Raw genomic sequence first — 22,943 nt, forward strand, 5'->3', positions numbered from 1 at the left:
TTCTGGAGGGCTGCTTCCTTGCATTTCCCCATGATTGAGAAGGAGTGGTGCCCCTCAAGTTATCTAACCAGGGTCTCTCTCTAACACAGAGACACCTATTGGTCTTCATGGACCATGACACTGTCTTTTGGGTTTGAAATTGAATCTCTTGAGACGTGAATGGCAGCTATAAAGCAGGAAATGGAAGTGGGGAAGGAAGTCAGGAAAATTACAATCACCAGAGAAGAGATACTGAGTGAATTGTTTAGCTGTGGGCTGACAAGAGCTCGGGTCCTGATGGACTTCACCCTAGGAACTTAAAAGAAGTTTCTCATGAGATAGCTGATGCATTGGTTTTAATTTTCCAAAACTCCCTAGATTCAGGGAAGGTCCCATTAGATTAGAAGATGGTAAATGTAACTCATTTATTCAAAAAGGGAGAGAGACAGAAAGCAGGAAACTACAGGTCAGTTAACCTAACATCTGTCGTAGGGAAAATGTTAAAAGCTATTATTAAAGAAGCTATAGCAGGGCACTTGGATAAGCTCAGGGCCGTCAGGCAGAGTCAACATGGTTTTGTGAAAGGGAAATCATGTTCAACCAATTTATTGGAGTTCTTTGAGGAAGTAACATGTGCTGTGGATAAAGGGGAACCAGTGGATGTACTGCACCTAGATTTCCAGAAACACTTGATAAAGGGACACATCAAAGGTTATTACGGAAAATAAAAGCTCATGATTTATGAGGTAACATATTGACTCATAGACGTTTACAGCATAGAAGGAGGCCATTCGGCCCATCATGTCCATGCTGGTCAACAAAGATCTGACTACACTAATCCCATTTTACAGTGCTTGGCCCATAGCCCCGGAGGCTATGGCAATGCAAGTGAATATCTAAATACTTCTTAAATGTTATGAGAGTTTCTGACTCAACCAACCTTTCAGGCAGTGAGTCCCAGACTCCCACCACCCTCTGGGTGAAAAAAATCCTCCTCAACTCCCCTCTTAGCCTCCTACCTCTTACCTTAAATCTATGCTCCCTTGTTATTGACCCCTCTACTAATGGAAAAAGTGCCTTCATATCCACCCTATCTATGCCCCTCATAACCTTATACACCTCTATCAGGTTCCCCTCTCAACCTTCGCTGCTCCAAGGAAAACAACCCCAGCCTATCCAATCTTTCCTCATAGCTCAGACCCTCCAGCGCAGGCAGCATCTTGGTAAAACTCCTCTGCACCCTCTCCACTGAAATCACATCCTTCCTATAATGTGGTGACCAGAACTGCAAGCAGTACTCCAGTTGTGGCTAACCAGCATTTTATACAGTTCCAGAATAACCTCCCTGCTCTTGTATTCTATAACTCGGCTAATAAAGGCAAGTAACCCATATGCCTTCTTAACCACCTTATCTACTTGCCCTGCTACCCTCAGGGATCTATGGATATGCACACCAAGGTCCCTTTGATCTTCAGTACGTTCCAGGGTCCTACCATTCATAGTGTAATCCCTTGCCTTGTTAGCCCCCCTCAAGTACATTACCTCACACCTTTCAGAGTTGAATTCCATTTGCCATTGCTCTGCCCACCGGCCAGTCCATTGATATCCTCCTGCAGTTTACGGCTATTCTCGCTATTTACCACCCTACCAATTTTCGTGTCATCCGCAAACTTCTTGATCATACCCCCTACATTTAAATCCAAATCATTTATGTACATCACAGACAGCAAGGGACCCAGCACCGAGCCCTGCGGAACCCCACTGGCAACAGACTTCCAGTCACAGAAACATCCCTCTACCATCACTCTCTGCTTCCTGCCTCCCAGCCAATTTTGGATCCAACGTGCCACTTTGCCTTGGATCCCATGGGCTCTTACTTTCTTGACCAGTCTGCCATGAGGGACCTTATCAAAAGCCTTGCTAAAATCCACGTAGACCACATCAAATGCATTACCCTCATCAACACTCTGGTTACCTCCTCAAAACATTTGATCAAATTTGTCAAACATGACCTTGCCTTGACAAATCGATGCTGACTATCCGTGATTAACCTGTGTCTCTCCAAGTGTAGATATATTCTGTCCCTCAGAATTCTTTCTAATAACATCCCCATCACCAAGGTTAGACTGACTGGCCTGTAATTTCCTGGCCTATCCCTCCCTCCCTTTTTTAATAATGGGACAACATTAGCAGTCCTCCAATCCTCTGGCACCTCACCTGTGGCCAGAGAGGATTTGAAAATTACTGCCAGGGCCCCGATATCTCTTCCCCTGCCTCCCTCAACAGCCTGGGATACATCTCATCCTGGCCTGCAGATTTATTCACTTATAAGGCCGCTAAACCCGCTAGTACCTCCTCTCTCTCTATGTTAATATTCTCCAACATTTCACAGTCCTCCACCCTGATGTCTATACCTGCATCATCCTTTTCCATTGTGAAGACTGGCACAAAGTATTCATTGAGGACTGTATCCACGTCTTCCGGGTCCACACACACATTACCTCTATGGTCCCTAATTGGCCCTATTCTTTCCCTTTCTTTTCTATTCTTTCTCTTGCTCTTTTTATATTTAAAAAACCCCTTTTGGTTCTCCTTTATTCTACCCACCAATGCTTTCTCATGCACTCTCTTAGCTTTCCTAATTTCCTTTTTAATTTCCCCCCCTGCACTTTTTATACTCCTCTAAGGACTCTGCCGTATTGAGCCCTCGGTACCTGCCATAAGCTCCTCTTTTTTTCCTTAATCCAAACCTTTCTGTCCCTTGACACCCAGGGTTCTCCGGACTTGGTCCTCCCTTTTATATTTACGAGAACATATTTGCCCTGTACTCTCGTTATTGGCATGGATAGAAGATTGGCTGGCTGACAGGAAGCAGAGAGTAGGCATAAATGGGTCTTTTTCTGGTTGGCAAGTTGTAACGAGTGGTGTGCCACAGGGATCAGTGTGGGGGCCTCAACTTTTACAATTATATCAATGACCTGGATGAAGGGATGGTTTCCAAATTGGCTGATGACACAAAGATAGGTAAGAAAGTAAGTTGCGAAGAGGACATAAGGAGGCTATAAAAAGATAAAGATAGGCTAAATGAGTGGGCAAAGATCTGGCAAATGGAGTATGATGTGGGAAAATGTAAAATTGTCCATTTTGGCAGGAAGAATAAAAGCAAAGCATATTATCTGAATGGTGAGAGCCCGCAGAGCTCTCAGGTGCTGAGGGATCCGTGTATCCTACTGCATGAATCACAAAAGGTTAGTTTGCAGGTACAGCAGGTAATTAGGAAAGCTAACAGAATGTTATCATTTATTGTGAGGGGAATTGATTACAAAAGTAGGGAGGTTACACTTCAGTTGTACAAGGCACTAGTGAGGCCACATTTGCAGTACTGTGTACAGTACTGGTCATCTTATTTAAGGAAGGATGTAAATGCATTGGAAGCAGTTCAGAGAAGGTTTACCAGACTAATACCTGGAACGGGTGGGTTGTCTTATGAGGAAAGGTTGGACAGACTAGGCTTGTATCCACTGGAGTTTAGAAAAATAAGAGGCGACTTGATTGAAACATAGAAGATCCCGAGGGGTTTTGACAGGGTGGATGTGGAGAGGATGTTTTCTCTTGCGGAAGAATTTAGAACTAGGGGTCACTGTTTAAAACAATAAGGGGTCGCCTGTTTAAAGATAAGGGGCTGCCCATTTAATACAGAGATGAGGTGAAATTTTTTCACTCAGAGGGTCGTGAGTCTTGGGAACTCTCTTCCTGAAAAGGCAGTAGATGCAGAGTCTTTGAATATTTTTAAGGCAGAGGTGGGCAGATGCTTGGGAAGCAAGTGGGTGATAGGTTATTGGCGGTAGGTGGGATGCAGATTTCAGGTTACTATCAGATCAGCCATGATCTTATTAAATGACGGAGCAGGCTCGAGGGGCTGAATGGCCCACTCCTGCTCCTTGTTTGTATTTTTGTATGTCACATATTGTCTTGTACCCTTGCAAACATTCACTATTGTAGAAAGAGACACGCCTGGTTAATCAAGGGGAGAGGGGAAATGTCATCATAGAATCACACAGTCCATTCAGCGCATTATTACCCCTTCACTCCTGCTCTTTCCCAGTGACCGTGTCACTTTTCTCTTCCTCTCCTTGAAAAAGTGATCTGCAGAAACCAGGTTGCCCGTTTATAGAGAGAGTTTTAGCAGGATATGTTTGCAGTTGCTTACACAAAGACCTAAAAGCTTACTGTTCGTGATGTTAGTGTGCAAAAGGATTTAACATCTTAGTCCGAAATTTCTCTCTCCACAATTTCAAATAAACGGTACTAAAACAGCAACCAATAGCAGGAATGTCATACAAGTGTGCTGGAGCTCAGTCCACAAGCAGCACTACTTGTAGCTGCTTAGCTGCAGTGCCATCTGATTGAGTCATGACTCTGTGGGTATCCCTGTGACCTCCAAGTCAGAAGGTTCAGGGTTCAAACTTGTGGGGTTTGAGATCAAACTCCAGGATGTCGTTTTCTGTGCGCTACTGACGGAGTGCTGCATTGTCAGAGATCAGAACTACAGAATTGTTACAATGCAGAAGCAGGCCATTCAGCCCATCGTGTCTGTGTGGGCTCTCTGAATGATCAGCTCACCTCGTGCCATTCCCAGTCTTCTCCCCGTAACCTGCACATTCTTCCTTTTCAGATAACTGTCTAATTCCCTTTTGAGTGCTTCAATTGAACTTGCCTCCACCACTCTCTCAGCCTTTGCTTTAAATCTGTGCCCTCTCGTTCTCGATCCTTTTACGGATGGGAACAATTTCTTCCTTTCTAATCTGTGCAGACCCCTCATGATTTTGAATACCTCCATCAAATCAGATGCTGTCTTTTGGATGAGACTGAGGCTATGTCTGCCTCTGAATCCACGACACACTGAAAGAGGGTTGCACTGTCTCTCAATACGTTTCCCTTAGTCAACAGCACTGCAAGATAAACCGGTCATCCATCTCGTTTGGACCCATCTTGCTGTGTATGAATGTCTCTGTGCTACAGGAGTTACTGTACGTGAAAAGTAATTCATTCACTGTGATTCGTTTTGAAACCTCCTGGGGCCGTGAAAGGTCGTTTAGAAATAGGAGAATTACACAGCACAGGGGGAGGCCATTTGACCCATCGTGCCTGTCCTGGCTCTTTGAAAGCGCCCCCTGCTGATCCTCTTTCACAGCATTGCAAAGTTTTGATTTTTTATATCTATCCAATTCTGTTTTAAAAGTTAATGCCAGCTCTTAAAACTTGATGTTGAAATGTGTTGTTCTATTGACAATAAACAGTGACATTGGAAGGAAGAATCCTGGTCTCTTCCTTACCCAAAAGAGAAAACGTTTGGCAAGCTAAATTGTCCTGGCTGAGTGCAGTTTACTAGAGAAGCTCGACACCATCCAGGACAAAGCAGCCCTGCTTGATTGGCACCCCATCCACCACCTTAAACATTCACTCCCTCCACCATCAACGCACAGTAGCAGCAGTGTGTGCCATCTACAAGATGCACTACAGGAATTATCAAGACTGTTTCAACAGCACCTTCCAAACCCACGACCACTACCACCTAAAAGGACAAGGGCAGCAGATAGATGGGAACATCGCCACATTGAAGTTCTCCTCCAATCCACTCACCATCCTGACTTGGAAATATATCGCCGTTCCCTCACTGTCGCTGTGTCAAAATCCTGGAACTTCCTTCCTAGCAGCACTGTGAGTGTACCTACACCACATGGACTGCAGCAGTTCAGGAAGGCAGCTCTCCACCACCTTCTCAAGGGAAAACTGGGGACTGGCAATAAATACTGGCCTTACTCGCGATGCCTATATCCCAGGAATCAATTTAAAAATACTTCAGTAAATGTTATTCTGGATATTGTGGGATGATAGGTGGGGAAAGTGACAAAGGAGGTTCTTAGCTTAAAATGATCACTGCTGGAGTGAGGAGAGAGTTGAAGAGAATTTCTTGATACACTGGGTGTTTGAGAAACAAGTGCAGTTCATATCCCAGCCTGTAACTCATTCCTGGGTATCCATTAATCTATGAACAAAGAACCAGAACCCCTTGCTTAGCTTTCAGCCTGCTGTGTAAAATCTTGATGGGAGAGGCGGGAGGAGCAGTATTGTGGTACACAGACTGTGGGAGTGTGCTGAATGTAGTTCGGAGCGCCTAGCCATGTGAATGTCGTGTAGTTCAGCAGCTTGTGTCTTTCCATCGTTTTCCTACACTGCATATACCTGGGTGTGTGTCTCAAAGGCAGGCTGTGCAAACTACACTGCAGTGAAAATAATTGACTTGGCAAAGCTACCGTTTCCTGTTTACACTAATTGAACAGCCTAAGTCTACAGAAAGATGTCACGCAGCTCGTTCTACTGTTGGATGGCAGGCAGACCGCTAACAGATTGAGATACTGAGACCTGGAGTGCCCTGGGGGCCCCCTTTTTTGAACAGAGTTCGGGTTCAGGACAGCTGCTTTGGAAGAAGTGGTTGCATTGTTGACGGCCTGACGAAAAGCTGGGCACACAGCCACATGTCCTCCGGGCAGGCAGGGCAGCCATCACTGCGCACAGGAAGATCCCACAGACTGAAACCCAAAAAAAAAATTAAGCCCTGGTATGTATCAAGTACGTTGTGTTGCTCTGTCAACTTGTTCTGCACCAAGACCCAAGACCACACTTGGAACAGAAGCTGCCTCTGGAAACTTGCTGCACTGTATTTACTCAGCACTGCCAGCAGAGGCGCTGCAGGCAGGAGGCCACAATTACAATGCTCGCTACTTCAACAACATACATTTGCAGCACCTATAACATCAGAAAATGCCCCAGAACGCTTCACGGGACCTTTATCAGAAGCAATGTGACACCAAACTACATAAGGAGACATTAGGATCAATGAGGTAGGTTTAAGAAGCATCTTTAAAAAAAGTAAGCTGAGGGCCCAGGCAGCTGAAGGCACTGCCGCCAATGGCAAAATGATGGAAATTGAGATCGACAAGAGGTCAGAATTGGAGGGTGGCCCAGCTATCTCAGAGAGTAGCAGGGCTTGAGGAGATTACAGAGAGAGGAAGGGGCAAGGCCATGGATGGCTTTGAAGACAGGGATGAGAATATTAAAATTGAGGTCAAAATACTGGCTTAAGTTAGAATAAAAATCAGGGTCAGGACCCAATGTACACTTTGAAATATGGTCTGCTTCAGAAATTCTCCACGATGAGGGACCAGCTGAGATACCATCTGCATCCAGGTTAGGGATCTGGCAAGTAAGAGATCTTCATCCAGGTTAGGGATCTGGCAAGTAAGAGATCTTCATCCAGATTATGGATCTGACAAGTAAGAGATCTTCATCCAGGTTAGGGATCTGGCAAGTAAGAGATCTTCATCCAGGTTAGGGATCTGGCAAGTAAGAGATCTTCATCCAGATTAGGGATCTGGCAAGTAAGAGATCTTCATCCAGGTTAGGGATCTGGCAAGTAAGAGATCTTCATCCAGGTTAGGGATCTGGCAAGTAAGAGATCTTCATCCAGGTTAGGGATCCCTCACGTGAGAGATCTTCATCCAGGTTCTGGTTGTTGGACATATCCTTGGAGGTTTGATCACATGATTTCTGGCTGTCATAGTCCTGCCTGAACCCTCCCACTGTTGGCCCCCTGACAGGTCCATTGTCATGGTGCCTCTGTTCCCATGGCAACTCAAAATCACAAACACTCTTGTTCCCAATTGGATGATTTATCATCATCAGCCAAAGAGCCGCTTTTATTCTCCCACCTCCAATACTTCTAAATCTGATTTTAGATGAAAAATGTTTCAGCTTAAAGGCTTTTTAAAAGGCACAGTAAGCTTGTTCCTGCGTTTTTGCTCACAGCAGTGTCCTGGATATTAATCCCCAATTCATTGGCAGCTCCAGGACAGCTCTGGCCCAAGTCGGGCTAATTTTCATGGGCTTCTGGACTGGGCTGCCAGGGCTTGAAAGTTATACGAACATACGTAAGAACATACGAGCATATGAATTAGGAGCAGGAGTTGGCCACTCAGCTCCTTGGTTCTGCTCCACCATTCAATAAGATCATGGCTGATCTGACTCTGGCCTCAACTCCGCTTTCCACCTATCCCCAATAACCTTTGACTCCCTTGTTAGTCGAGAATCTATCCACCTCTGTCTTAAAAATATTCATTGACCCTGCCTCCACCGCTGTCTGGGAAGAGTTGCCACGATCCTCAGAGAGAGAATGTCTTCTCATCTCCGTCTTAAATGGGAGACTCCTTTTTAAACTGTGTCCCCTAGTTTCTCGTCTCTCCCACAAGGGGAAACATCCTTTCAGCATCCACCCTGTCAAGTCCCCCTCAGGACCTTATAGATTTCAATATGGCCACCTCTCATTCTTCTAAACGCCAATGAATACAGGCCTAGCCTGTCCAACCTGCCCTCGTAAGATCACCTCCTCCAACACCCAACCTCTTGTCTCTGCAGGAGTCAGTGGAGCTCACCGGGTAGCACTTCAGGGAGGGAGTTGGGTTCCGGACCCACTGCAGAGATAAATTGATTGCCTTGTTTCCTCTCTTCCAGCAGTGACCACACTTCATTGACTGTAAAGTGCTTTGGTAAAGTGATGTGAAAGGCACTACTGAAATGCAAGTCTTTCCTTCAGGTCGTAGACTTTGGATTACCCTGACCAAGGCAGTGACACCTTGCTGAAGGACACAGAAAGAAAACACACAGTTCACTTTCACCAAAAAGGTTTCTTTCACAACATTTTTTTTTGGGGAAGAGATGATTTTGATCCTCCCCCACCTCAGACAGCAAGACAAATTTCCGGCCGCCTTGATTTGACTTTGTGCCTGTAACCAAAACATCATGGCGTTTAACTTGTGGAACAATTATCTGGGAGCTGACTGAAATAACACTTTGACATGGGAGTGTAGTTCCAACGTCCTTGGGAACACTTTAGAGAGGGAGCTGAGAAACAGAAACAAAACAAGCAGGTCACAGGGTCAGCAGGAAGAGTCCATTTTCTGTGGCCCGGTTGATCGCATGACTTCCAGCTCCCACCAACAGGGCCCATTAGCTTTTCCCTCATCCCGTGTTTTCTCTATAAACGTTTCACAACTCTCAACACAGACTCATTATTTAATAAGAAGCATAATAAACTGTCAGGGAATAATAGAGCAGAAATTGGCTCGAATTGAAGTGTTGAATTAACTTCATAGCTTCAATTATTTTTTTGGAACTTATTTTTTGCCTTGTGCATTTCTTTCAACAGTAACATTAACGTTGCCTCCAGAGTCCAGTGGGTGTATGCACCTCCGAGTACCAACCACAGGCTAGGAAAGTCCCGGGTACAATTCTGGAGGCAAAGCAAGGGATTTATTGTCATCTGGATTGATGAGGGACAAATTCAGCCAGGGTTCCTACCTCCAGTGACCATCTTGTGGCATGCCCAAATTTGAGAATTGTGCTTGGTTTTTGGTGCCTCATTGTAGAAGGAGCATTACTGCCATAAAGCAACCTGGGTGATGCCAGGGATGGAGGCTATAGTTATGGAGGGACACTCGGAGAATCAGCCACTGTTTTCACTGGAGCAGAGGAGGCTGAGAATCTAATAAAGGATTTTAAATGATGGAGGGTTTTGATAAAGTGAATAGGCCAAGATCATTCTTCTATTTGTGAGAGTTTGTGATGAAGGTTCCTCGATTTGAAAATGATCTTTGATTGAGAGGTGAAGGGGATTTCTAGGAGATGGAACCTGTAGGCACAGGAAGTTTGCATCAATAAGGGGAAAATTGGATAAATATTTGAAAAGATAAGGTACCATTCTAGAGGGAGAGAGTGGGGCAGTGGGATTAATCTGGGATTGATACAGGGCTATGGGAGAGAGTGGTGCAGTGGGGTTAGTTTGGGGATTGATACAGGGCTATGGGGAGAGAGTGGGGTAGTGGGATTAGTTTGGGGATTGATACAGGGCTATGAGGAGAGAGTGGGGCAGTGGGATTAGTTTGGTGATTGATACAGGGCTATGGGAGAGAGTGGTGCAGTGGGATTAGTTTGGGGATTGATACAGGGCTATGGGAGAGAGTGGGGCAGTGGGATTAGTTTGGGGATTGATACAGGGCTATGGGGAGAGAGCGGGACAGTGGGATTAGTTTGGGGATTGATACTGGACTATGGGGAGAGAGTGGGTTAGTGGGATTAGTTTGGGGATTGATACAGGGCTATGGGGAGAGAGTGGGGCAGTGGGATTAGTTTGGGATTGATACAGGGCTATGGGGAGAGAGTGGGGCAGTGGGATTAGTTTGGGATTGATACAGGGCTATGGGGAGAGAGTGGGGCAGTGGGATTAGTTTGGGGATTGATACAGGGCTATGGGGAGAGAGCGGGACAGTGGGATTAGTTTGGGGATTGATACTGGACTATGGGGAGAGAGTGGGTTAGTGGGATTAGTTTGGGGATTGATACAGAGCTATGGGGAGAGAGTGGGGCAGTGGGATTAGTTTGGGGATTGATACAGGGCTATGGGGAGAGAGTGGGGCAGTGGGATTAGTTTGGGATTGATACAGGGCTATGGGGAGAGAGTGGGGCAGTGGGATTAGTTTGGGATTGATACAGGGCTATGGGGAGAGAGTGGGGCAGTGGGATTAGTTTGGGATTGATACAGGGCTATGGAGAGAGAGTGGGGCAGTGGGATTAGTTTGGAATTGATACAGGGCTATGGGGAGAGTGGAGCAGTGGGATTAATCTGGGATTGATACAGGGCTATGGGGAGAGAGTGGGGCAGTGGGATTAGTTTGGGATTGTTTCAGGGCTATGGGGAGAGTGGAGCAGTGGGATTAATCTGGGATTGATTCAGGGCTATGGGGAGAGTGGAGCAGTGGGATTAATCTGGGATTGATTCAGGGCTATGGGGAGAGAACGGCGCTGTGGGATTAGTTTGGAATTGATGTTGTAAAATGCTGGCACTGAAACAATGGGCTAAATGGCCTCCTCCTGTGCCACAAACATCTCTGACTTTTCGGATTGTGCCAGATGAAAGGTTAAGCAGTTGGCCAACACTGGTTGGTTAGTTTTGGCTGCCAGGTTGGATGCCATTGTGAGGCCAGTAAAATGTGGTAATCTTTCACATCCCACGATATTTCCTGTTGGAATGTTGCTGTATCCAGTTGACGGGGAATGAAAGCTAAACTCTCCCAGTAACCATGTGTAACACGTGGAACCTGTGTGATGGGCTGCAGATGCTGTGTGTGGCACTTGGACAACACCATGTGTGAGTGCAACTCGATTCCTGCCAACTGGTTAATCTAAAATAGCCCCTGGAACCAGTTCTTAGCAAGAACGTTTTGACATCCTTACTGTAACTGTCTCATGTCTCTTTATGTTTGGTATGTCTGCACAGAGGAAACACGTCTACAGATGGAGAGAGGTCCTCCTGCCCATCATTCCATCCCTGTGTAACTCGATTCATTGAGACGGCTGTGGTCTGCATTTATCTCTGGTGTTCTTGTCTTGCACAGTCTTTTGTCACTGCTCTAACTGGATCTTCTAAACTCATCTTCCTGCTCCAATCTGCATGCTTTTAAAGCTCAAGTGTTGTGTCGGTGATCTCCTGGTTTAAGCGCTCTGTTTTATATTAGAGCTATCCTGTGCTGTGGGCCTTGCTTAGATTTTGTGCTCCTGCGTCTGGAGTGGGACTTGAACCCATGACATTCTGACTCAGAGATGGGAGTGTGTTACTAACTGAACCATGGCTGACATCCATACCTATCGATAGAATACCAGGCATCTACTAGGATGCCAGTGCAATAATGTTTCACATCAGCACCATTAATCTATAAAACAGGACAATCAGACAATAATTCCTAGTCACATGAGATATTGGTTTAGGCGACAGAAAACTTGGTAAAGAGCTCGGTTTTAAGGAGCTTCTTCAAGGAGGAGAGGAAGAGCCGAGGAAACTCCACAGCTTTCAGTCTAGGCAGCTGAAGAAATGGCCACCGATGGTGTAACGATGGAAATCAGGAATGTTCAAGAGGCTGGAATTGGAGAAGCACCAAGATGTCCCAGGCTTGTAGGGCTGGAGGAGATTTCAGAGATAGGAAGGCGGTGAGACCCAATGGAGGAATTTGAAAATAAGGATTTTCAAAGCAAGGCATTGCCAAACTGGGAACCAGTGTAGGTCAGCGAGCACAGAGGTGATGGGGGAGAAGGTGGAGGCAAAGGCAAGTCTCCCTTTCAGAAAGTGTCCTCCTGAGCATTGAACAGGCCTGAGTGCCAAATGGAAGCTTGCTGACTTTCCCAACATCCCTTCAAGGCCAGTCTGGAGATGATCAATGTGTATGTGTCATATTTCACCTCTAGGCCACCCACCCCACAGAAAACCTCACATCGTTGGTAAGGAACCATCACACTGGGCTTGCTTGCTTCAGGACAGGGCAGAGGGCGGTGAGGTGAGGTGAGGAAGAAGGTGCTGTCCTTTAAAAGCATGGCTGAAACAAATTGACGAGATTGCTCTTTGTTTGGATGTCTTCAATGCTGTCATGTGTCAGGACAGACTTGGAGTTGCGATGGGTGTGACCATGCAGCCTCCTGCACTTGTACTCAGTCCTGTACCTTGGACAGAATCATTGCTTCATTTTGTCCTGTAACATGTGGCGGAGGGCTAGGCGTTGGGCATCAGGCAACATTGGAGTGAGTGATGCAGGGAGTGATTCAGTGTCAGGGGCAATACTTCTGATTCTCCTTGTGAACGCCACCACTGGCATCTGGAGGAAGGATGGGGTGCAGGCAGTCGTCTGCTTCTACTCTTTTCTGGAATAACATTGACTCTTCTTTGTCCCTCTATACGACAGTGCAGCACTCCCTCAGTCCTGACCCGCTGACAGTGCAGCACTCCCCAGGTACTGACCCTCCAACAGCGCAGTCCTCCCTCAGCCCTGACCCGCTGATAGTGCAGCATTCCCTCAGTACTGACCCCCGACAATGCAGCATTCCCTCAGTACTGACCCCCGACAATGCAGCATTCCCTCAGTACTGACCCCCGACAGTGCGGCACTCCCTCAGTACTGACCCTCCGACAGTGCGGCACTCCCGCAGTACTGATCCTCCGACAGTGCGGCACTCCCGCAGTACTGACCCTCTGACAGTGCAGCACTCCCGCAGTACTGACCCTCTGACAGTGCAGCACTCCCTCAGTACTGACCCTCTGACAGTGTAGCACTCCCTCAGTACTGACCTTCTGACAGTGCAGCACTCCCTCAGTACTGACCCTCTGACAGTGCAGCACTCCCTCAGTACTGACCCTCTGACAGTGCGGCACTCACTCAGTACTGATCCTCTGACAGTGCAGCACTCCCTCAGTACTGACCCTTTGACAGTGCTCCACTCCCTCAGTACTGACCCTCTGACAGTGCAGCACTCCCTCAGTACTGACCCTCTGACAGTGCAGCACTCCCTCAGTACTGACCCTCTGACAGTGCGGCACTCACTCAGTACTGATCCTCTGACAGTGCAGCACTCCCTCAGTACTGACCCTTTGACAGTGCTCCACTCCCTCAGTACTGACCCTCTGACAGTGCAGCACTTCCTCAGTCCTGACCCTCTGACAGTGCAGCAGTCCCTCAGTACTGACCCTCTGACAGTGCAGCAGTCCCTCAGTACTGACCCTCTGACAGTGCAGCACTCCCTCTGCACTGACCCCCTGTCAGTCTGCTTCCTCGGGACTCTATGTGGAATATCCGTCTGGATCGCGTGCCCAAGTCTCTGCAGTCGGAATTAACCCATCACCTCCTGAGTGAGAAGCGAGTGTGCTACTCACTGAGGCACAGCAGGCACTTTTTAAGTTTCTTGGTTGGGGGTTTGAGGGGCCAAATGGCCTCATCCTGTTCCAAATGGTCTTGAAATATCCTCACCTGACAGAGATGCGGTAACATCCTCTAGCTTGCTGGGGGAGCAGTGTGCTTTCTGAAAACTCCAGTTGTTTGGTGAGGAATGTGATCATTTGGCCATGAATGAATCTGATCTTGGTCAATCACAAGGATGATTAAATACTGGGACCTTTGCTGCTTCTCAATCCTTGATGTCAGGGCAGCCACTTGCAATGCTGAAAGGGGAGGGGAGAAGCAAGCAGGCGGACAATTAGTTGTTTACCCAAGCCTTTAGTGCAGGCAGCTGCTGAGGGTCAGAGCTGCACGCTTGGGGTCAGGCAGCTGGAGATGGTTAATGAGGCATTTCGCCTGACCCGGAAGCTCTTTGGCAAATAAATTCCATTCAGCATTGATTGCTTCCCAAGGTCGCTGTTCAGATGGTGGGAGGACAGCTGGGGGGGGCTGGTGGGGGAACTTTCCCAACCTTGATCCTGTGTTGATGGCGGGAGAGAGAATCATAGAATCATACAGTGCTGAAGGAGGCCATTCGGCCCGTCGTGCCTGTGCTAGCTCTGTAGGCCAGGTAGAACTATCCAATTCATCCCACTCCCCCTCCTCTTTCCCCATTGATTTTTATTTTTCCCAAGTATTTATCCAGCTCTTTTCCTTAAAGTTACTATTGAACCTGTTGCCTTGGTGCCTTTTTCGTTGACGCATTCCAGACCCCAACCACTTGCTGTGTAACAAGGTTTTTCCTCCCTGTCACCTCTGGTTCTTTTCCCAATTAGGTTCAACCGGTGCCCTCAGGTTAACACCCACCCCCCTCTGGCACTGGCAACAGTTTCTCCTTGCTTATTACATCTACATTTTGTACACCTCAGTCAAACCTGCCATTAACTTGGTGTGATTCGAGGAGAACAATCCGAGTCTCTCCACACAGAAAAGACAGACAGATTGGAGAAAGTGAGCAGACACATGGCAAATGTATCTTCATGCAGTCTAATGCGAAATGATTGATTTTGGCCGGAGGAATAAGGAGCGGTAATATGAAATGTGAATGGTACAATTTTCAAGGACTTTAGAGAGGGTGCAGAACAGATTTACTGGAATGGTAGCAGGGATAATGCAGAGATTCCTGCAACACTTCATGAGCTGTGAAAAAAAGGAACTCTAGTGGAAATGTGGACACATTTCGTCACACGGAAGGGTTACTATGATACAGAATGCCCTGGCTCTAAGAATGTTGGAATGAGATTCCATTGGAATTGTCAACAGGCAGAGGGTTCAACTGGGGTGGAGGGCCTCATTGGACAGCTTTCTCAAAGAGCTGGCACAGGTACACTGGGCCGAATGGTCTCCTTCTGTGCCACAGGTTTGTGTAGAGGGGCCCACTAGTGAGTTGGACAGGTTGGCTGAGAATGAGGATGGCGATGAGGGAGGCAGAATGTCAGTCTAGGCCACCTCATTTGTCCTGCGCGCCCCTTGGGGGAAGTAAATGATTTCATTGAAAGAAGGAGGATTTGAATCCCATGTTGCCATTGCCTCAAGGCCCGTTTGCAACAGGAGGTGATGATAAGTAGAATGGTAAATCCTGCCCTTGACTAATAATGTCTTTCACACAGCAGGTCTTTATGGCCAATTAGGTGCTGACTTTTATTCAGCGGCAGTGCTTGGTCTGTGCTAATCTGAACCTGTTACTGGGTTGAAATGTGGGCGCAATATATACAGGGAACCTGAAGGAATGAGGGCCACGTACGTGCTGCCCAGGAATGGCGCTGCTTCTTCTGAGCTCTTCACAAAGAGATGTGGAATAACTTGCTGGCAGTGTGGGGCTGTCAGTCCTGGTCAGACGTACTCCTGGAGGTTTTGTCTGCCCTCTCACCTCCAACTGTCTCACCTGGTGAAACAACATTCTCTCTTCCCTCTCTCCCCTTGCCTATCTCCATTATTTTCATTATAAACAAAATCAATCCCATCTTTCATTCCCCCGATTGAACAATCCTTTTTTGCCGTTAACAAAGGTGAAATTCCTTATGTTCAAAAGGATTCCTCGGTGCCGTTTCAATTCAGTGGTGTGTCAGAGACAAAACGCTTCCATTGGCTGCTTTTCGATTCCTCCTGCGACCCAGTTTGTCCCGAGTTTTGTCCGTAACCTCGTCGAGGAGATCGGTCTTTCATTCCCAGAGACTCCGGGACAATCGTGCAGAGTTGGCAACTCTTGGAGCAGTGGACAGGTAGCTTGATTCTGACCTTCCTTGCAGGGTTCAAGGACGGTCAAGTTCAGGAATGCTGTCTGGTCGTGGAACAATGGAACAGAGGTGCACCAGTCTTGGAGTCCACGATTCCTCAGCCCTCGCACTCACAAAGGACTCTTTACCCTTCCCTTCCTCCCCTCCCAGCCAATTCTAAAAAACAAACAGCCGGTCACCCACTGCCTGTGAAAATTTTGCAACGACAGACCAATGCACAAAGAAGGAACATTAAGCTACATCGCACCTTATCAGGTCTTGCAACATGCCTGAAAGCACATTAATAGTCAGCAATTTGAATGTGGTCGCTGTTATAATGTCGGAAAGGTGACAGCAAACACTCAGAAATATCAGTGAGTTAAAATGACCAGTTATTCTGTTATTTGACTGTATTAGTTACGGGAGAGTGATATTGTTCTGAGGAGAAGCCCCTTGCTCTCAGCTTGAAAAGACAGGCCCTTGGTTTATAACATCTCAGCCTCCGACAGTGCAGCACTCCCTCAGTAAGACACTAAAAGTGTCAGCTTCAAATATGTACCCACCCACATCACAGCCCTTGGTTAGAATCACACAATTGTTATGGTGGAGAAGGAGGCCATTCGGCCCATCTTGTCTGCACCGGCTCTCTGAGCATTTTAACTTAGTGCCAATCTCCTGCCTTTTCCCCGTAACCCTGCACATTGTTTCTATTTAAATAATCATCCAATGCCCTCTTGAATGCCTCAGTTGAACCTGTCTCCACCACACTTCCAGGCAGCGCATTCCAAGCCCTAACTACTCGCTGTGTGAAAAAGCTTTTCCTCACCTCACATCTGCATTCGTCCTTTTGTGATCATTAAATTCAGTGCCACTGTGCAAGAAGGGAGAGAATACATAACAAGAGCTTGCATTTATATAGTGCCTTTCATCTGGTGACATGTCCCAAAAGGCTTTTCAGAAGTATTTGCAAATAAAATATGACACTGAAGAATAATAGGGTGTTAGAACCAGTGGCCAAAAGCTTGGTCAGAGTTAGGTTTTAGGGAGGTGGAGAGGTTTAGGGAAGGAATCCTAGAGTTCAGGGCCTTAGGAGCTGAAAGCATAGCCACCAATTGTGGAGCGATGGATATCGGGGATGCACAGGAGGCCAGAATTGGTGGAACTCTGAGCCCTTGGAGGGGTGTAGGGCTGGAGGAGATTACTGAGAATGATGGGGAGCTGATGAGCCATGGAGGAATTTGAACATAATGATTGTAACTAAATGGTGCACTTAACATTGCGTCTGCTCAGGAGATGGATCTGATTTACTTTGAGTACCAGAGGCAGAGGGTAGATCACAGCAGATGGAGCCCAGGAGGCCACTTGTTACCCTGGTAACAGGAACACTTTTAAAAAATGAATCAGCCTTTGCTTAACTGTACTTGCAGGTTGAAGGGATTACACAGTGTTAGCAGTGTGCCAGTAGAGCTTTATACTGGAGCATAGCCCTGCTTTTTCATTGCCCTTCCACTTGAATGATGCCAGGCTTTTAATCAATTATTTTAAAAAAACAGAAGGTATCAAAAGAGCAAATATTCCACCAGCAGATTTTTTAAAATATAAAATCTCATGGATTTCAAATGGAATGTAGATATTCAACTACAACAACTTTCATTTATATAGTGCCTTTGGGGATGGCAGAGTTTCCAGCTCTAATTTCAACATTGCTTTCACAATTCCCTGCTGCACTAGGATGAAAAGGAAAGTGGGATTGAAGTTTAGATTAGCCAAAATGTAGGAACAGACTGAAGGGGCTGAATGGCCTCCTCCTGTTCCTGTGTGTTAATAAACTGCACTTCCTCCTCCCACCAGCTTAGGGATGAACCTTCTCTTGCTCCCTCTCTAGCCTTTGCTGAATGGACGTGTGTTTATTGATGAGAGTTTGTTGGCATAGGCAGGATGTTTGGATTGTTAATTTTACCAGCTCGTGGGCTACTGCATATGAGCACAAGGATGACCAAATTAGAAGCGAGAGGAGGCCATTTGGCCCCTTGAGCCTCCTTCACCAGTCAATAAGATCATGAGTGACCTGATTGAAACCTAGAATGAACACAATGAGGGAAGGCTGGCTGTTCAGAGTCCAGCCTGTATTATCCATGCTGCCCTGAGATGGTTCACTCTTGGCACAGATTGAGCTGGTGTTGAGAGGTTGGTTGACCTCAACTTCAAAGGTAGAATGATTAGCAGCAGGCACGTATTCCCAGGAGAGACTTTAACCCTACACTGTGCAGGGTGTTGGGTGTGCGATATATCCAGGGAAACTGGAGGGTGTATGATATACCAGGGGGGCACTGCAGGGAGTGTGTGATATACTGGGTGGGGGCACTGCAGGGAGTGTGTGATATACTGGGTGGGGGCACTGCAGGGAGTGTGTGATATACTGGGTGGGGGCACTGCAGGGAGTGTGTGATATACTGGGTGGGGGCACTGCAGGGAGTGTGTGATATACTGGGCGGGGGCACTGCAGGGAGTGTGTGATATACTGGGTGGGGGCACTGCAGGCAGTGTGTGATATACTGGGCGGGGGCACTGCAGGGAATGTGTGATATACTGGGTGGGGGCACTGCAGAGAGTGTGCGATATTCTGGGCGGGGGCACTGCAGGGAGTGTGTGATATACTGGGTGGTGGCACTGCAGGGAGTGTGTGATATACTGGGTGAGGGCACTGCAGGGAGTGTGTGATATACTGGGTGGGGGCACTGCAGGGAGTGTGTGATATACTGGGTGAGGGCACTGCAGGGAGTGTGTGATATACTGGGTGGGGGCACTGCAGGGAATGTGTGATATACTGGGCGGGGCACTGCAGGGAGTGTGTGATATACTGGGTGGGGGCACTGCAGGGAGTGTGTGATATACTGTGTGGGGCACTGCAGGGAGTGTGTGATATACTGGGTGGGGCACTGCAGGGAGTGTGTGATATACTGGGTGGGGGCACTGCAGGGAGTGTGTGATATACTGTGTGGGGGCACTGCAGGGAGTGTGTGATATACTGGGTGGGGCACTGCAGGGAGTGTGTGATATACTGGGCGGGGGCACTGCAGGGAGTGTGTGATATACTGGGTGGGGCACTGCAGGGAGTGTGTGATATACTGGGTGGGGGCACTGCAGGGAGTGTGTGATATACTGGGTGGGGCACTGCAGGGAGTGTGTGATATACTGTGTGGGGCACTGCAGGGAGTGTGTGATATACCAGGGGGGCACTGCAGGGAGTGTGTGATATACTGTGTGGGGCACTGCAGGGAGTGTGTGATATACCAGGGGGGCACTGCAGGGAGTGTGTGATATACTGGGTGGGGCACAGCAGGGAGTGTGTGATATACTGGGTGGGGGCACTGCAGGGAGTGTGTGATATGCTGGGCGGGGGCACTGCAGGGAGTGTGTGATATACTGGGTGGGGGCACTGCAGGGAGTGTGTGATATACTGGGTGGGGGCACTGCAGGGAGTGTGTGATATACTGGGTGGGGGCACTGCAGGGAGTGTGTGATATACTGGGTGGTGCACTGCAGGGAGTGTGTGATATACTGTGTGGGGGCACTGCAGGGAGTGTGTGATATACTGGGTGGGGGCACTGCAGGGAGTGTGTGATATACTGGGTGGGGGCACTGCAGGGAGTGTGTGATATACCAGGGGGGCACTGCAGGGAGTGTGTGATATACTGGGTGGGGCACTGCAGGGAGTGTGTGATATACTGGGCGGGGGCACTGCAGGGAGTGTGTGATATACTGGGTGGGGCACAGCAGGGAGTGTGTGATATACTGTGTGGGGCACTGCAGGGAGTGTGTGATATACCAGGGGGGCACTGCAGGGAGTGTGTGATATACTGGGTGGGGCACTGCAGGGAGTGTGTGATATACTGGGCGGGGGCACTGCAGGGAGTGTGTGATATACTGGGTGGGGGCACTGCAGGGAGTGTGTGATATACTGGGCGGGGGCACTGCAGGGAGTGTGTGATATACTGGGCGGGGGCACTGCAGGGAGTGTGTGATATACGGGGTGGGGGCACTGCAGGGAGTGTGTGATATACTGGGCGGGGGCACTGCAGGGAGTGTGTGATATACTGGGTGGGGGCACTGCAGGGAGTGTGTGATATACTGGGTGGGGGCACTGCAGGGAGTGTGTGATATACTGGGTGGGGGCACTGCAGGGAGTGTGTGATATACTGGGTGGGGGCACTGCAGGGAGTGTGTGATATACTGGGTGGGGACACTGCAGGGAGTGTGTGATATACTGGGCGGGGGCACTGCAGGGAGTGTGTGATATACTGGGCGGGGGCACTGCAGGGAGTGTGTGATATACCCGGAGACACTGAAGTGAGTGTGTGATGTACCAGCGGGGTACTGTAGGTGCAACATGCTGGAGTCAGATGAACAGAAGATTGAAGTCCTGCACAGGAGAGTGTGCAGGAAGTGAAACCTCAGCTTTGAATGCAGCACGTGTGAAGGATGTTTGATGATCTGCCTGGATAATTGAGAGCCCTTGCTGGGATATTTGGGATATTGCAGGCCCCCCACCATCCATCCTCTCTCTCTCGCTCTTGCCCTCTCGCTCTCACTCCCTCCCTCGCTCTCTCTTTCCCCCACCTCCGGACAGTCCTTTCCTCCTCTCTGATGAGTAGAAATGTTTACACAGGAATGAAAAGTGACAAATTTGCCTGTTGCTCTTGGCACTGGGGGAATGAATCTCTGCTGTTTGGATCCTCTCTGCCCAGCCTCATCTCACAAGCCCAGTTTGTCCAGCATCTCTGATTTGGGCAGAGGATGATCCCACATAATTTGCCTCACCACAAGTGTTTTTTCCTTTGTCGTTCCACAGAATACTGAGCAATAACAAGATCGTAAAGCTGAAGACTGGTGCATTTGCTGGATTTCAGGCACTTGAAAAACTGTGAGTGCTTCTTTTCACTTTCCGTGTGTGTGTGTGTGTCTGTCTGTGTGTCTGTGTGTCTGTGTGTGTCTGTGTGTGTGTGTGTGTATCTATGTGTGTCTGTGTGTCTGTTTCTGTGTGTGTGTGTCTGTGTGTGTCTGTGTGTGTGTCTGTGTGTGTCTGTGTGTGTGTGTGTGTGTGTCTGTGTGTGTGTGTGTCTGTGTGTGTCTGTGTGTGTGTGTCTGTGTGTGTGTGTGTGTGTGTCTGTGTGTGTGTGTGTGTGTGTCTGTGTGTGTGTCTGTGTCTGTGTGTGTGTGTCTGTGTGTGTCTGTGTCTGTGTGTGTGTGTGTGTGTCTGTCTGTGTGTGTGTGTCTGTGTATGTGTGTGTGTCTGTGTGTGTCTGTGTGTGTCTGTGTGTGTGTGTGTCTGTGTCTGTGTGTGTGTGTCTGTGTGTGTCTGTGTCTGTGTGTCTGTCTGTGTGTCTGTGTCTGTGTGTGTCTGTGTGTGTCTGTGTGTGTGTCTGTGTCTGTCTGTGTGTGTCTGTGTGTGTCTGTGTCTGTGTGTCTGTGTCTGTGTGTGTGTGTGTCTGTGTGTGTGTGTCTGTGTATGTGTCTGTGTGTGTCTGTGTGTGTGTGTGTCTGTGTCTGTGTGTGTGTGTCTGTGTGTGTCTGTGTCTGTCTGTGTGTGTGTGTCTGTGTCTGTGTGTGTCTGTGTGTGTCTGTGTGTGTGTCTGTGTGTGTGTCTGTGTGTCTGTCTGTGTGTGTTTGTGTCTGTGTGTGTGTGTCTGTGTGTGTGTGTTCCTGCAGCTGCATTGTGCAGAACCAGGCAGTGCCTGCTTGTTCATAATGGAATTCCTTCAGCATATTATCCAGGTGTGAAAAGGGACTCCTGAGCTGCTCGTTCTCCTGCTCCTGGAAAATGACAAGCGTTAGGGAAGGGGGTCAGTGACTTGGCCGGTGGGTTTTGAAGAGGATTTCAAAAGCCCAGCAGAGTTGACAAGACAAGGATTGGATGCAGAGTGTCTGAAGGAATGGCCAGCCATGGGGATATGGAGTGGAGGAATGAGGGGAGGCGGGATGGAGAGGCAGATGCAGGAGAGATGGCGAAGGTAGGGTGAAGAAGAGGCTGCGGTAAGTCTTCATCATCAAGGCAAGAATTTGGTGACCACAAGACTCCCCTGATGTTGGATAATTGGAGGACACACTTGGCACTGCGCAGGCAGCAGACTACGATCTGAAGCCTCCTGTCAGTGCTGTGCCTGTAAGCCTCTCTCTCTCTCTCTCTCTCTCTCTCTCTCTCTCTCTCTCATTCACAGCCATAATCAGCACATTCTGGGCTTCCACTTAAATAGGTCCTGTCATCTCCCTCTCATCTGTGTGTGGAAGTCATTTCCACTGCCACAGAAATGCTTTACCACTTTCCCTTGAGTATCTGATTCGAAGTGAAACATTCACACAGATGAGTTTAAGCACACGGTGCATCAAAATAAATTGGAAGAGGGAGGGGTTTCGGGGGAGCAGGGGTCCATGTGCTGTGAGCTGAAGATCTATCCTACCCATTTATCCTATACGATATCAGTGACCATACTTTCAGAGCACTTCATTGACTGTCAAGCACTTTGGGACATCCTGAAACAGTCTAGTGGATTGAATAATCTGGAGTCTATAAGGCATATTGTGAGTCTATTGGGTTTAGTTAGAAAACTCATGGACATGGGAGTGGGGGGATGTGAGGTGGGAGAAAGGCCTTTTGACCAAGAGTCAGGAATCATCCAGTCAGGTAATAAAGAGTCTTGTTGGTTTCCAATCAGGGTGGGAAGGCAGAGCCATGCAAAGATTGACATGTCGGGTGACCAATGCCAGGGGTGTGGGGGGGCAGGAGTTCATGTGATGAAAGCTATAAGCCGTCTATGTGGAGTTGGCGAGCCTGTGAAAGACATGGGACTTGGAAGCTGCAGAATCTCCTCAGAACCTT

General features: G+C 48.1%; 1 protein-coding gene across 1 annotated transcript in view; it reads left to right on the top strand.

Annotated features, from left to right (window-relative positions):
* adgra2 (adhesion G protein-coupled receptor A2) overlaps window positions 1-22,943 on the top strand; it is a 144,887-nt gene that overhangs the window by 18,732 nt on the left and 103,212 nt on the right. Inside the window, exon 2 of the mRNA XM_078565394.1 lies at window positions 20,919-20,990. Within this exon, the coding sequence (XP_078421520.1) occupies window positions 20,919-20,990 (72 nt within the window). The remainder of the gene's footprint in view (window positions 1-20,918; window positions 20,991-22,943) is intronic.

Source organism: Cetorhinus maximus, chromosome 20 (assembly GCF_964194155.1).
Source record: "Cetorhinus maximus chromosome 20, sCetMax3.hap1.1, whole genome shotgun sequence".
NCBI classification, from domain to species: Eukaryota; Metazoa; Chordata; class Chondrichthyes; order Lamniformes; family Cetorhinidae; genus Cetorhinus; species Cetorhinus maximus.